The sequence below is a fragment of the Geotrypetes seraphini genome, chromosome 8 (genome assembly GCF_902459505.1).
Source record: "Geotrypetes seraphini chromosome 8, aGeoSer1.1, whole genome shotgun sequence".
Classification (NCBI taxonomy): Eukaryota; Metazoa; Chordata; class Amphibia; order Gymnophiona; family Dermophiidae; genus Geotrypetes; species Geotrypetes seraphini.
The window spans coordinates 55,999,061-56,015,173 of NC_047091.1; the positions used below are offsets into that span (position 1 = coordinate 55,999,061).

Here is a 16,113-nt window from a genome sequence, read left to right on the forward strand (position 1 = left end):
GGGCTATCTTTATTATTTTGGTCTGTCTCCTTGGCCGCTGTATGTTTCTCTTTTTTTGCTTTCTGTCTCCTTATCCATTATCTGTCTGTCTCTTGGCCACTGTATGATTGTTTGTGGTTTTTTGCTGTCTGTCTCCTTGGTCGTTGTCTTTCTGTATGTCTCATTGGCTACTGTATGTTTTTCTGGGTTTTTTTATTTTTTGCTGTATTTTTAATTGGGTACTATATGTCTGCCTTTTTTTTCCCGTCTATCTCCTTGACTGTTTGGCTGTTTGTATTTTCTGTTCTCTGTCTCCTTGCCCGCTGTCTGTCTCTTTTTTTGCTATCTGTCTGTGTGTCTTTCTGTGAGTGTCTGTGTGTCTGTGTGTTCAATCTGTCTCTTTAGCCCCCTGTCCTTCTGTGAGTGTCTGTGTATCTCTCTCTCCTTGTCCACTATATATTTTTTTCAATCTGTCTTTTTAGCTCCATGTCCTTCTGTGTGTCTCTCTCCTTGTCCACTGTATTGTTTTTTTCAATCTGTCTCTTTAGCTCCCTGTCCTTCTGTGAGTATCTGTGTGTGTCTCTCTCCTTGTCCACTGTATTTTTTTTGCAATCTGTCTTTTTAGCTCCCTGTCCTTCTGTGAGTGTCTATGTGTCTCTCTCTCCTTGTCCACTATATATTTTTTTTTCAATCTGTCTCTTTAGCCCCCTGTTCTGTGAGTGACTGTGTGTCTCTCTCTCCTTGTCCAGTGTTTCTTTTTATTTTTTTCCCCAATCTGTCTCTTTAGCTCCCTGTCCTTCTGTGAGTGTCTGTGTGTCTCTCTCTCCTTGCCCAGTGTCCCTGTCCTTCTGTGAGTGTCTGTGTGTGTCTCTCTCCTTGTCCACTGTATTTTTTTTTCAACCTGTCTCTTTGGCCCCCTGTCCTTCTGTGAATGTGTGTGTCTCTCTCTCCTTGTCCAGTGGTTTTGTTTTATTTTTTTTAATCTGTCTCTTTAGCTCCCTGTCCTTCTGTGAATGTGTGTGTGTCTCTCTCTCTCCTTTCCACTGTATTTTTTTTTCAATCTGTCTCTTTAGCCCCCTGTCCTTCTGTGAGTGTCCGTGAGCACGTGGGAATTTGCTTTGACAACTGTGGAACGCAAAGAAGAATGTACATACCTCTTTACTTCGATTCAGGTTGGGTTGAGCTGCCACATTTGTTCTGTCTGCCTGTATTTCTCCCCAGCCAATTTCCCTCCCCCTCAAGTTCCTGTGCACCACTTGCCACGGCACATCCTCCCACGACCCTCATCTTTATGCTTAGGTGTGGCTGTGAGATCGGGTGTGCAGTGTAAACCTCGACCCCCGTCTGCATGTGGCTTTTCAAAGGAGCTTGCGCTTAGGTGTGTCTGTGAGTTCGGGCGAGTTCGGGAGGAGCTGGCACTTAGTTGTGACTGTGATTTCGGGCAAGTTCGAAGCATCATCGGCCTGGAGGAGTCGTTCGGGCTGGGGCTCCCGTGCGCGATTCCAAGGTTGGCTGCGTGGGAGTTTGGCTTGTGTGAGCAGCGGGCATAGGGCTTCGGGTGGAGAAGAGTCCCGCCTCCTTTTTCGGCTTGGGCCCCGTGCAGGAGGAGCTGAAAGCAGCGCTGGGGGCTCGGTAGGTGCTGGAAGAAGGCTGGGAAGGAGGCGGCGGTGGGCACTCGGAGAATATCTGTCGGGGGACTGTCGCCTTTGTGACTCTCTGTAAAGTGCCCCAAGGGAGCCGTTTTCAAAAGCGCCGCCGCGGTTCCTCTCATGAACTGCACTTGCGTAGTCCGAAGCTCGATCCGACGCGCTTGTGCAGCTTAGAGGGACTGAAGGGGACGGAGAGAAGTAAGGCTGGGGAGTCGCACATGCGCACTCCTGCGGCCACAGACCTATTGATCACGGAACACGCAGATAGGAGTGCGCATGCGCGGCTAGCGTTTTATTATATAGGATTGTAACATGATGACAGATAAAGACCAAATGGTCCATCTAGTCTGCCCATCCGCAGTAACCATTTTCTATTTCTCCGAGAGATCCCACGTGCCTATCCCAGGCCCTTTTGAATTCAGACACAGTCTCTTTGGAAAGAAAAAGTTTGATCATGTGTCACCATTGTTGAGGAAGCTACATTGGCTTCCTTTTCGATTGAGAGTTCAGTTTAAATGTGCCTGCATAGTTTCTAAAATCCTACATGGACTCTTTGCTCCCTTGATTTGTCTTTAAACACTGTGAGATCTTCAGGCGGCAGAACAATTCATATGTATAAGCTCTCTTTCCCTTCTATTAAAGGAATAGAGTCTGCCAGCAAAATCTCTCATTCCTTCTCATACTTATTAACTACAATATGGAATGAACTACCTCTTTACATAAGATCTTGTTTATCTCTTCAGATTTTTCGTAAAACCTTAAAAACTATATTGTTCCATTGCTTTTTTAGGTAATAGTTCCAATGAATATTGATGGATATTTTTGTGATCTAATTATGTAAACCGAATTGAGTTCTTAATTTTAAGAGATGATTCAGTATATAAGTCTAAAATTTAGATTAGATTAGATTAAATAACTCTCCCTTGGCCCCTCCTCTGGCACAGGCTTCTTGTTAGGGTTACCGGATTTCATGAAGTATAAACCTTAACACGTGCCCCCCCCCCCACCAACACCTTGTTCTGCCCCAGCCCCATCCTGTTCTGCCACACCCTGCTCCATTCTGCCACAGCCCCGCCCCCCCCCCAAAAAAAAAACTTCCTCTTAAGCTTGCAGCTGTATCTGGGAGGGCCTACCAGCATGTGCAGGTGTGACACAGTGATGTCATACACATGCATACATACGTGTGATGTCATCATGTCACTTTGGCGCATGCTTGGAGGCCCTCCCAGACACATCCCCGAGCTGAAAACCCAGACAAACTTCTTACAGGTTAGAAAGATGTCCAGACACCCGGACAGTCCTCTAAAAAGAGGACATGTTTGGGTAAATCTGAATATCTGGTAACTCTATTCATGTTATCATGGAATTCTGTGCAAGGGAAGGGGCATCACAGGGCCTGTCACATGACTCTGGAAGGCCATACACTGAAGAATTATGTAACTGAGAAGCTTATGTGGGGCAATTTACAGTAAAGACACTACAGGCCTGATTAAGGCATGCCAACATCAGTAACACTCTGGCACCTATCAAAATGTCATGCCAGAGACAGTTGCCTACGGTTAATTCTAGACCTGGCACCAATTCCTTTTGGCAAGTGCATGCACAAAGCTTCTTCAGCCTCAGAGACATAAAGCTTCCAGAAGGGAGAAGCACTATCCCACTGTTGTGCTTCCTCCCTTTCATTCCTTATCCAAAAGCCAAGGCCACCAGTGTTTGATAAGTTTCCAATCCAATGTCTTTGGTACTAGATTTACAAGGCCTATGCTGGCATGTGAACAGAATGTGTGTCAACGTGTACTGCATTTACCTGGTAAGTTTAATTATGTCCTTATTTGTCAGCTCTTTCTCAGAACTGGGGCGTGGAGAGGTGATCGTGCAAGTGCAAGTCTCTGGTGAGACTTCATGCGAAGTACTCTGTATAATTCTAAAGACTGCACCTTCAAAAAGAAATAAAATAAGATGGAGATGATCCAGAGGGCAGCCACTAAACTTCTCATTAGTCTGCATCATAACGCATACAGGGACAGACTTAAAAATATCAGTATGTATACTTTGGAAGAAAGCCAGGAAAGGAAGATATGAGAAAGGCATTAAAAAACTTCCATGGCATAAATGTACAGTACAGGCGAAGATAGGAAGCTCTGGAAAGAGGAGGCAGAGGATGACGGTGAAAGGGGATCTAATATAATCTAATGCTTAGTTTTGTATACCAAGACTTCAATCCAGGAAAGCTCGACTCGGTTTACAATGATTAAGTTAGGCCAATAAGGGCATATAGAGAATTATCAAGAAAGATTAGTTTCCAAAATGTTTAACATGAACAGAATGGTTTTCAGAGACGAAAAAAGGGAAGGGAACCAGAACTTCTTAAGCGAAGTGGAAGGTTGTTCCAAAGTCGAGTAAACTTAAAATACAGAGATTGACCAAGAGTCTTGATTCATTTAATACCTTTACTTGATGGACAGGACAGCTTGAATTGTTCATCACCCCTTGCAAAAGAGAATCTATAAGAGTTGCAAGATAAAGGAACTAGGGGAGTAAGAATACCACAGAGGATTTTAAAATTGACACAGGCACATTTAAACTGGATTCTAAAATATACAGGGAGCCAGTGGAGATTATAAAGCAGTGGGGGGTCACATGATCAAACTTGCATTTCCCGAAAATCAATCTAGCAGCTATATTCTGGACCAATTGTAGTCTAGAACAGTGTTTTTCAACCTTTTTTGGGCAAAGGCACACTTGTTTCATGAAAAAAATCACGAGGCACACCACCATTAGAAAATGTTAAAAAATTTAACTCTGTGCCTATATTGACTATATATAAAGTAATTCTCTTGAATAGGAATCAAATAAACACAAAGAAAGTATTTTATAATTACTTTATTATGAAATATTAAGTAAACAGAATAGTGAAAAATTATAAAATACTTTATTCAGTGCGAAACCTGGGCCTGTTTGGCTGAACACAAAGCTGATATTCTGGCTGGAATCGAAGAAAGACACACACGTAGCTCTTCGTCAACAGCTCTCAGTCTCTCTCTGTATTTGGTTTTTATAGCATACAAAAATAGACAAATATACCCTCCATCCTTTTTATTAAACCACAATAGCAGTTTTTAGCGCAGGGAGCTGCGCTGAATGCCCAGCGCTGCTCTTGACGCTCATAGGTTCCCTGCGCTAAAAACCACTATTGCGGTTTAGTAAAAGGTGACCATATTGTAAAATATAGACAGCAGATATAAATTAACATAAGAACTGCCATCTCCGGATCAGACCTTCGGTCCATCAAGTCCGGCGATCCGCACACGCGGAGGCCCTGCCAGGTGTACACCTGGCGTAATTTATAGTCCACCATATCTTTATATGCCTCTCTTAAGGAGATATGCATCTAGTTTGCTCTTGAAGCCTAGGACGGTCGATTCCGCAATAATCTCCTCTGGGAGGGCATTCCAGGTGTCAACCACTCTCTGAGTGAAGCAGAACTTCCTGACATTAGTCCTGAACCTGTCCCCCCTTAGCTTCATTATATGTCCTCTAGTCCGTGTCAAATTGGACAATGTAAATAATCTTCTCTGCTCTATTTTGTCGATTCCTTTCAGTATTTTGAAGGTCTCGATCATATCCCCACGCAGTCTCCTTTTCTCAAGGGAGAACAATCCTAGTGTTATAATCTATCCTCGTATTCCAGTTTCTCCATACCCTTCACCAGTTTTGTTGCTCGTCTCTGCACCCTCTCCAGCAGTTTTATATCCTTCTTTAGGTAGGGAGACCAATGTTGGACGCAGTATTCCAAGTGTGGTCTGACCATTGCCCTAAAAAGCGGCATTATAACTTTCTCCGATCTACTCGAGATTCCTTTCTTTATCATGCCCAACATTCTATTTGCCTTCTTTGCCGCTGCCGCGCATTGTGCCGATGGCTTCAGGGTCCTATCTATCAGTACATCCAGGTCCTTTTCTTGTTCACTCTTCCCCAGAGTTGCACCTGACATTGTATACTCGTATTCCTTATTCTTATTGCCTAAATGCATTACCTTGCATTTCTCCACATTGAACTTCATCTGCCATTTCTCCGCCCATGTTTCTAACCGACATAAGTCGCTCTGGAGTTCCTCTCTATCCTCCTGCGATCTGATTGCCCGGCATAGTTTTGTATCGTCTGCAAACTTGATGATCTCACTGGATGTTCCTTCCTCCAGGTCATTGATATAAATATTAAAAAGGATCGGCCCAAGTACCGAGCCCTGGGGTACACCACTAGTCACTTTCTCCCAGTCGGAGAACTTCCCATTTATGCCCACTCTCTGCTTTCGGTTTTCCAGCCATTTGCCTATCCATCTTTGTATATCTCCCTCTATGCCATGGCTTTGTAGTTTCCTGAGAAGTCTTTCGTGTGGAACTTTGTCGAACGCTTTCTGGAAGTCCAAGTATATTATGTCCACCGGCTTCCCACTATCAATTTGCTCGTTCACGGTCTCAAAAAATTGGAGTAAATTCGTCAAACATGATTTCCCTTTCCTGAATCCATGTTGACTAGGTTTCATCAAGTCGTGTGCGTCCAAGTGCCGGACTATGCTATCCTTGATCAGTGCTTCAACCATCTTGCCGGGGACAGACGTAAGACTCACAGGCCTATAGTTGCCCGGTTCCCCTCTCGATCCTTTTTTGAAAATTGGCGTGACGTTCGCTATCCTCCAGTCGTCCGGTATCTGTCCAGTTCTGATTATCAGGTTTGCAAGTTTTTGCAATAACTCTCCGATTTCAACCTTCAATTCCTTTAAGACTCTCGGGTGAATTCCATCCGGTCCAGGGGATTTGTCACTTTTAAGTTTGTCGATCTGATAGTATATCTGGTCTAAGTCCACTTCAACTGTGGTGAGGCTGTCTTCTATTACTCCTGCAAACACTTTCTCCGCTTCAGGTATTGTTGAGGTGTCCTCCTTCATAAAGACGGAAGCAAAGAAGGAATTTAGTTTGTCTGCGATTTGTTTATCTTCCTTGATGTACCCTTTTCTTCCCTGGTCGTCCAGGGGTCCCACTGCCTCTTTTACAGGTTTTTTCCCTTTCACGTATCTAAAGAAGGGCTTGAAGTTTTTGGCCTCCTGGGCTATTTTTTCCTCATATTCCTGTTTGGCATCTCTCACCGCCTTGTGACATTTCTTCTGATCATCTTTATGTTTGTTCCAGGCTTCGGTTGTCTTTATGCATTTCCATTTTTTGAAAGAGTCCTTCTTTTCTTTTATGGCTTCCTTCACCTGTATGGTAAGCCATGCCGGTTCTCTTTTGCTCTTTGTTCTCCGATCTTTGGAAATCCTCTGAATGTAGAGATCTTGTGCTTCTGTGATAGTATTTTTCAGTAGGGACCATGCCTGATCTACCGTTTCAAGTTTGTCCACCATCTTCTCGAGTCGTTTTTCTACCATGGCTCTCATGCGATCGTATTTACCTTTTTTAAAGTTTAAGGTGATGGTTAAGGTTTTGGCATGTTTCCCTTTCCCGATGTCAAGTTTAAAGTTGATTACATTGTGATCACTCGTTCCCAGTGGAACCATGACTTCCACTTCTGTTATCGGTCCCGTGAGGCCATTTAGGACTAAGTCCAAGGTGGCGTTGCCTCTTGTCGGCTCTTTTACCATTTGTTCCAGGAAGCAATCCCCTAGCACCTCCAGGAACTTGGCCTCCTTGCCGCAGTTGGAGGTTGCTAGTTTCCAGTCTATCCCTGGGAAATTGAAGTCTCCCAATATAATTACATTGCCTGTCTTGCATTCTTGTTTGATTTCCTCCATCATTTCTGAGTCAGTTTCCTCCGCCTGTCCTGGGGGACGATAGTAAAGGCCAATTTTTGTATCTGCGCCATATTGACCAGGAATTTTGATCCAGAGTGACTCAAGCTTCTCTTTCATTTCTGTTGTAACCATTTCAACAGAATCTATTCCCTCCTTAACATATAGAGCAATACCTCCACCTTTCTGCCCTACTCAATCTCTTCTATACAGTTTGTATCCCTGTAGTACTGTGTCCCATTTGTTTTCTTCATTCCACCATGTTTCTGTTATGCCAATGATATCCAATATGTCATGTCTTGCTATTGTCTCTAGTTCCCCCATTTTGTTACCTAGACTTCTAGCATTCGTATACATACATCTAAGTTCCCTTTGTGTTACCTTTTTGGACCTTCTACTCTTGGTCATCCCTATAGTTTCAATTACGGTATCCTTTACTGCTCCTGTGTTATCACCCTTGTTTGCTGTGTGGTCGTCCCCTCCTGTGTCTGAGTTGTCCCTTCCTGCTTTTTCTCCCTTATTGGCTGTGAGGTCGTCTTCTCTTGTGTAGGAGTAGTAGTCCTTGGCTTCTTCGTCGGGGCATCCTGCTATCCGTGCCATCGACCGGTGGTCGACTGTCGGCTTTCCCCTATCTTTCAGTTTAAAGCCTTCTCGATTGCCTTCTTCATGTTGCCTGCCAAAACTCTTGCTCCTTCCTTGTTGAGGTGTAGTCCGTCCCTTCTGTAGTACTTGCTTTTTCCCCAGAACGCCGTCCAGTTGCGCACGAAGTCGAAGCCTTCTTCTTCGCACCATCGTCTCATCCAGGCGTTGATTACTTGCAATTCCCCTTGTCTCTTTCCATCCGCTCTTGGTACTGGGAGGATCTCAGAGAAGGCCACCTTCACCTCCCTGATCTTCAGTTGTCTTCCGAGTGAGCGGAGCTGGCCCTTCAGCTCTTCCCTGTCATACTTCGGCCCGCTCACATCATTTGTTCCCACGTGGATAAGCACAGCGGTGTCCTCTCCCCCTGCACCATCTATGATCCTGGAGATCCTGTTGGTCACATCCTTCACTCTTGCTCCAGGCAAACAGTTGACGACTCTGTCCTCTCTTCCTCCTGCGGTGTGGCTGTCCACTTGTCGTGTAATGGAGTCGCCTACGATGATCCCCATCTTCTTTATTCGGGAGTTCCTTGGGGGGCGTAGGTCCACGTCCTTGGAGTAGGGCCAGTCTTCTTCCTCCAATGATACTCTTGAAATTGTTTCCTGTTCTTTGGGTGGGGGGATGTCTTCCTGTGCTCTCACTATTCCTCCTGGTGTGCGGTTGTCTCCTACCTCGTCTTCGGTTTCTTCTATGTTTGCATGGGTGTCTTCTCTCCTCACATGGGTTTCCTGAGTACAGTTTTCCAGCCCTGGGATCTCTACGTGGTGCTGATGAGCTTCCTCTATGAACATTTCTAGTTCCTTGACCTCGTCGTTTGGGCTGTACTCCACTAGAATCTTCTCCTGTGGATTCTGTCTTCGAGTTCCATCACTGTTCCTTCCAATAGTCTTACCTGACATTTCAAGCTATCCATCTCCATGCATCAATTGCAAATGTATGCCTGGATCCCCGAAGGGAGGTAGTCATACATATTGCAGCCGATACAGAAGACCGGAAAGCTCACCTTCTGACTTCCTTGGGCTTCCATTTCTTGCTTACCTCGTGTGTGCTTGTGTCCCTTGCCTGCTGCTTCCTTATGTTGCTTGCCTTGCTGTCTCTTTTGTGTGTGCTGTCTCCGCTCTACCTCACCTTGATTGTATGTGTGGGTTTGTTCCCTTGGCGTCTGTCTCTTCCTTACCTTCTGTGTTTGTCGCTTCCTTACCGTTCAGTCCTCCTCGGTGTTCTTGATAGTAGATACTCGTCCCTTGCAAGGCCCTTCGCAAAGGCGCGAACGGCTGGGCACCGTTGGCTCCTCCCCTTTTAAGGGGGAGCTTCGGATCGGTGCCTGGCTGACGTCAGAGGGGTGGGCGGAGCTAGCTCTCACCTCTGCCCCTCACTCTCGCCTGCCCTGCTTCTCCGATTCCTTCCTTCTTCTTCCTTTTCTCCTCTCTCAGCTCCTCTTCGCCTGCCTCCCGACTTTCTCCTGCCTGCCCTGCTCACTGTGCATAGTAAGTGAAGGGAAGTTTTCATCTCTGGGAATTTACCCAGTTAACTATTAAGTTATTTGGGCAAATTCCTTTGAAAACTGTGGTAATACTAACTCCACTTTGCTAAATTTAAAATAAAATCATTTTTCCTACCTTGTCTGGTGATTTCTGGTTGCACTTTCTTCTTCTGACTGTGCATCCAATCTTTCTTCCCTTCTATCAGCATGTATGCTTTCTCTCCTCCACACCTCATTCCCTCCCCCAACTTTTTCTTCCTCTCTCCCTGACCTTTCTTTCTTTTTTTCTGTTTCTCTTCTTTCCTTCTGTTTCCCTGCCTGCCCCCTTTCTTTCTTTCTCCCTGCCGTTCCCCAAGCCACTGCCACTGCCGCTGCCATCGGGGAACAGGACCCACCAATGGATAACAGGCCCCAAATCCGATGCCGACGCATGCTCTCCCTGACGTCAATTCTGCAATCAGAGAGGAAGTTCCGCCCAGCCAGGCAGCGATTGGCTGGCCCGAACTTCCTCTCCGACTGCAGAATTGATGTCGGGGAGAAGAAGACTTATCGGCTCGATAGATTAGACCGCCAAGACAAAGTGAGTCCTGGGTGATCGACTCACTTTGCCTTGGCAAGCTACTGGCGCCCCTGCCTCGGGCCCCCTGTCAGCTCTGGGCCCCTGAATGCAGGACTGGTAGTACTGCCCTGATGGCGGCCCTGCGGCACACCAGGCAACATCTCGTGGCACACTAGTGTGCCGCGGAACAGCGGTTGAAAAACACTGGTCTAGAAAGACAGGTTTTTGTAATAGTGAGGTAAAGGGCATTACAATAGTCAAGGTGAGATAAAATAATCGACTGGATGGAAAAGATGGAAAAATGGTGTTGATGAAAAAAGTGTCTGACCTTCCACAGGAAGCGTAAGTTGAAAAAGCATTTCTTAATCACAGAGTTGATTTGATCCTTGAAGGAAAGTGAGGAGTCGAGGAGGACTCCTAGGATCTTAGCAGAAAACTCAATTTGTAGGGAGGAACCAGAATCCAGTACTACAGAACTAGGGAGGCAATCCAATTTTGGGTCGAGCCACAGCAGTTTCATCTTAGATGCATTCAATTTCATCCAAACAGACTGGACCCACATTAGAAGTTTTGAGATACAAAGATTTACTTTAGGCACTAAATCAGTAGTATCTGGATCTATCTCTATCAGGATAAAAATGTCAGCATACGTGAGTAAGGTTTCACAAGTAGACAACTTAAAAATATTAAGAGTGGTCATAGAGAGGTTAAATAATATCGGTGAAAGCGGAGAGCCTTGAGGAACTCCACAAGAAGGTTGACATGAAGCAAATGTATTACCTTCAAGGTTCACTGAATAGGAACGGCACAAAAGAAATCTAGAGAACCAGTCCAGGACTACTTGGTGGAGACCTATATCTGAAAGCAGCTGAAGAAGGATATCGTGGTGAACCACATCAAACGCTGCAGATAGATCAAATTGGAGTAAGATGGAATATTTATTTTGGGATTAAATTTGTTGGATTTTAGAAAGGAGAGAGATCAATAGGGTTTCGGTACTAAAATTGGAACGGAATCCATGTTGAAATGGCTGGAGAAGGGAGAATTTATCTAGGTAGTCAGTAAGTTGACTAGCTACAATTGATTCTAACATTTTTGTCAGTATAGGTATGTTAGCAATTGGGTGATAATGAGAAGAAACAGAAGGATCTAGGTCGTCTTTTATTAAAAGAGGTGAAAGTGTTATATGGCCCATAGAATGTGAAAAATAACCTGTTTCCAGAGAAAAATTAAGTAAAGTAGTCAACCGTGTAGTAGCTTGAGGAGGTATATTAGTGAATAAATAGGATGGACTAAGGAGTGTGTGTGAGTGTATGCCTTTGAGTTGACCACTAACCCTTGGCTGCACGCACAGTGAGGAATCCTCCCTGTGATGTTTCAAGACAGAGTACAGGAGTGGTTTGCCATTACCTTCTCCATTTTTTGCTGCTGCCCAACATAGGGCTGAAGCACCTGGTATCCCCTAGTGGTCTCCGATCCAGGTACTAGCCAGGCCTGACCCTGCCTAACTTCCGACAGGATGTGTGGGCAGACTGAGGAGTAACCTTAAGAAATACTTTTTTACAAAATGGGTGCCCAAACACTGATAGATAAATCATTTTATGGTTTCAATTAACCACGGGATTATGCTGAACTGATGTTCTAGGGCTGATTGGGAGCCAAGTGTTAAAGTGACAGTAAATATATTTATTTATTTATTTATTTTATTTCTTCCATTTGTGCATCGCACATACCTATACAAGCTCTAGGCGACATTACAGAGGAAGGGGTTAGAAGAGGGTAGAATCCAGCTTTTAGGTGAAGGACTGGCCCTACCTTCGCCTGAAAGGTCTTGTTTTGGGCGTTTGGGACTTAGGCTAGTTTTTGGTTGATAATGTATTGTAAGTTTAGACATAGTGGTGGTCTGGGCATTTAAACTGCTGAACGTAGAGGTAGGCCATTCTCAAAAAAACCCTCATTTTGGATGGGTTTTTTTTTTTTGAGAATGGTCATTTTCCCTGCTGCTACTTTCAGCGTTTAGGGCCTTAGGCCAAGGGGGGACTTAGACATTTTTTTTTATTATGCCCCTCTAACTGATTTATTGAGGGATGAACTTTTGAGGACCATGGTCCATTTTGTCATTTGTGCATCTGATGAAGTGGACTCCTGTCCTTAAAAGCTCATTCCTCAATAAATTGGATCATCTATATGGTGCCACCAAAAGTACATTAATCAAATTTTCATACATTTTACTTTCTGTAATGATTAGGCTGATGGTTCATATACTATTGGATATCACAACTGTTACCCCTTTATAAAACACATCTGAATTTTGTGTATCAGTAAAGGCATCATTTGGCCAGTTTGCTGTGATAATAAAAAAAAAAATATCAACAAATGATTGTAGGTGATACCTTTTTATTGACTAAAATATCTGTGACAAGCTTTCAAGGGGTTATCCTTTCTTCATTAGGCAAATGAAGCAACAATGCAGTCATACTTGGTTTTAATAGTAGAAACTCATTTAGGTCTTAGGTTGACTAGACATGCCATTACAACTTGGTAAAAGAGTACAAAGAATAAGAATATAAGATTTGCCTTACAGGTACTTGGAACCTGGATTAGCCACTGTTGGAAACAGGATACTGGGCTTAATGGACCATTGGTCTGACCCAGTAAGGCTATTCTTATGTTCTTAAAATAAAGCAGCTGTTGTCTAGTAGGTCAGCCCTTTGCATTATGATTGAATAGAATACACTGAAGTCCTATGTATGACTTATGTCACAATGTGTCCCTGTAATCACAGCATTGGTCCTCAGTATATTTCCAGTGCTATTCTATGCGATTGTTTAAATGCAGATTGCATTTTCTTTTACATGAATGTGCAATGTAATAGAAAAAGGAGATGCCAGGGATGCCTCAACTCAATTGTGGAAAAAGTTTGGGGACTATTTTCTTTATTTTTTTTATTTTTTATTTATATCATTTATATATATACACCTCAAAGAAATTTATATATGTGTAATCAGAGAGTTTGTCACAATAGAACCAATAAGAAAATATAATTCCAAATTTAAACAATGCTCTGGCTATTAACAGTCCTCATTAGGGAGAGACAATTCACACATCAGAGAGAGTGATTTACTTTAAAAATAAACAAAGAGAAATAAAAATATAAAAGAAATATTATAGTGTTACATCTTCCATTAATTCAAAGACCTTTTAACTAGAGTCAATCACTTATGCTCCTCAACAGAGGGGGCGGACATTACTACTTTTCCTTCAATAAAATATCTTAATTGAGAAGGTTCATAAAAAATATAAGATGTTAGATCCAAAGAGATCATACATTTGCATGGATATCTTAATTGAAACTTAGCTCCCAAAGCAATCACAAACTGTCTCATTTCTAGAAACCGTTTTCTCCTGGTTTGTGTTATTTTCAAGGCATCTATAGACAAGGAAATATTACTATCCAAAAAGCCACCTCTTTTAGCCTAAAAAGCTGCCTAAGAAGTGATTCTTTGTCCTGATGAAAAACAAAAGTAACCAGAAGTGTCGACGGACTTATGACTTCATCCCCAGAGGTTTCCAGGATTCCTGTTATATTCAAAGGACTTGGGGGAATCAGGTTGGGTCGTGGGGGCTGAATCTATTTGGGGACCATTTTCAAAGGTATTTCATACAGCAGACGATGCAGGTAGTGGTTAAATGCCATTGAATATCCCTGAATAGTCTTGGGCAATCCATTTATAAGGCCAGGAGCTTCTCTTGGTTGTTTAAATCACTTTAACTCCCAAATTCTATTTTAAAAAAAGTGCTAAAAATTGTTTGCGCAATTTAATTGAATAACAGGCTAATTAGCACCAATCATTGACATTTTAACAAGCAATTATTGATGCTTATTAAAATCAGCTACAAGTTATGCACGTTAATGAAGGTGTGCTATCTGTGCCTAAATTTTATGTGCAAGTCAAAAAAGGGAGCACGGAAATGGATATGTCATGTGTTGATAAGAACATAAGAATTTGCCTCCGCTGGGTCAGACCAGAGGTCCATCCCGCCCAGCAGTCCGCTCCCGCGGCGGCCCTCCAGGCCCATCTACCTGTGCAATGGGCCTTGACTATTCCTATAACCTACCTCAACTCCTATCTGTACCCCTCAATCCCCTTATCCTCTAGGAACCTATCCAAACCCTCTTTGAAGCCCTGTAACGTGCTCTAACGTGCTCTGGCCTATCACGGCCTCCGGAAGCGCGTTCCACGTTTCCACCACCCTCTGGGTGAAAAAGAACTTCCTAGTGTTTGTTCTAAACCTGCTCCCTTTTAATTTCTCCGAGTGCCCCCTTGTACTTGTGGTTCCCCACAGTGTGAAGAATCTGTCCCTGTCTACCTTTTCTATGCCCTTCAGGATTTTGAAGGTTTCTATCATGTTTCCTCTAAGGCTCCGCTTTTCCAGGGAGAATAGCCCCAGCTTTTTCAGCCTGTCAGCATATGATCTGGAGCATTACTTTAAGTTAAATGCGTAATTATAGATTTAGGTGCAGGGATTTGTAGGGAAGGAGTAAAACATGGAACTTACAGACCTCGCGAATCTAAACCCGCCCGTCCTTAAAAATCTGAGGTCCGTGCCACTTGTAGTTAGTTTCTGGCTCTGACAGACCTCGATGACAATTTAGCTCTGACGGATCCATCTCAGCATAGGGAGGGAAAAGTATTAGGATCCGTCAGCGCTAAAATGTCATCGAGGTCTGTCAGAGCCAGAGACTAAAACCATTCCCCTTAATGAACTTTTGCAGAAAATCTCTCCTGCAAAAGATACCAGTGGCGGGGACCCGGCCCAACCATCCGGGCTCTATAAACATTCAATTATTGCCAGCAAAGTAGTCTCTGGCTCTGACAGACCTCGGTGACATTTTAGTGCTGACGGATCCTAATACTTTTCCCTCCCTAAGCTAAGACGGATCCGTCAGCGCTAAATTGTCATCGAGGTCTGTCAGAGCCAGAAACTAACTACAAGTGGCACGGACCTCAGATTTTTAAGGACGTGTGGTTTTAGATCTGCGAGGTCCGTCAGGTCCGCGTTTTACCCCTTCCCGGATTTGTACCATATTTTCCTTGGTGCAAGTGGCCATGTCTAAATTTAGTTGTTTCCTGGACTTAAGCGCTGATCTATACACTGTGCCTTAACTTTAGTGCAACTTATAAAATAGTGCCTTTTTCAGCACCAATTTTTTGGGCACCATATATAGAATTTAGCCCTAAATATCAGGTCCTTCTTACCCTATGTGTACATAAATTTCTGTGCATTGTTCCATTACATGCACACGGATGGCGTTTGGGATGGAGTTGGCATACAGATTTGTATGGAAAAAGTGACTGCACAAATAGGAAGGAAAAATTAGTGTGAATACTTTTTCTGAATTGATGTTCAAAGAAAAAAAGTGTTTCCTTTGAACACTGACATACCATTTGCAGATAAGAAGTACCTGCAGACTTCATGCTTACATGCATTGTCTAAAAAATACCCACTGTTTGCACTGCAGAAGCCTATACACACTTTAACTGGGCATTGGAAGACACATTCAGCCAAGCTAGTATAACCAAGCTTTGAAACAGCTCTCCCCAAGCCTCTAATGTTTTACTATTGCACTTATTAAATGTTGAAAGCGTAGCATGGAGTGAATACGAAGACCAAGTACTAGCAGCTGTGGCAGCAGAGGTAGGAGCTTCAATGCTTTAAGCGAGGAATCAAACAAAATTGATACGGGCGTGGAACATTCCCCAAACCAGAGCTCAGTGGAGTGATGTCGATTTGATCCGGGCTGACCACGGGCTTCATATCAAAGTTCTGCAGGATAGTGGTGAAGTACAGGAAGAGCTCCATCCGGGCCAGGCCTTCTCCAAGGCAGACCCGCTTCCCTAAAAGTTGCAAAAAAACATTTCAGAGACTCAGGAAATGCCATGGCTACAAAAGGCTTTTCTTAAGTTGTATAGTTATCTGGTTTCTGGAAAGAAGTCTCTTGACTATTCTGGTT

At 43.6% G+C, this 16,113-nt stretch overlaps 1 protein-coding gene across 1 annotated transcript in view; it reads right to left on the reverse strand.

The window, feature by feature from the left end:
* Nucleotides 1–15,129: 15,129 nt before the first annotated feature.
* The window catches only part of LOC117365422 (cytochrome P450 2F3-like), a 64,817-nt gene continuing 63,833 nt past the window's right edge, over nucleotides 15,130–16,113 (reverse strand). Inside the window, exon 10 of the mRNA XM_033955863.1 lies at nucleotides 15,130–15,997. Coding sequence (XP_033811754.1) covers nucleotides 15,807–15,997 — 191 coding nt within the window. The 3' untranslated portion in view covers nucleotides 15,130–15,806. The remainder of the gene's footprint in view (nucleotides 15,998–16,113) is intronic.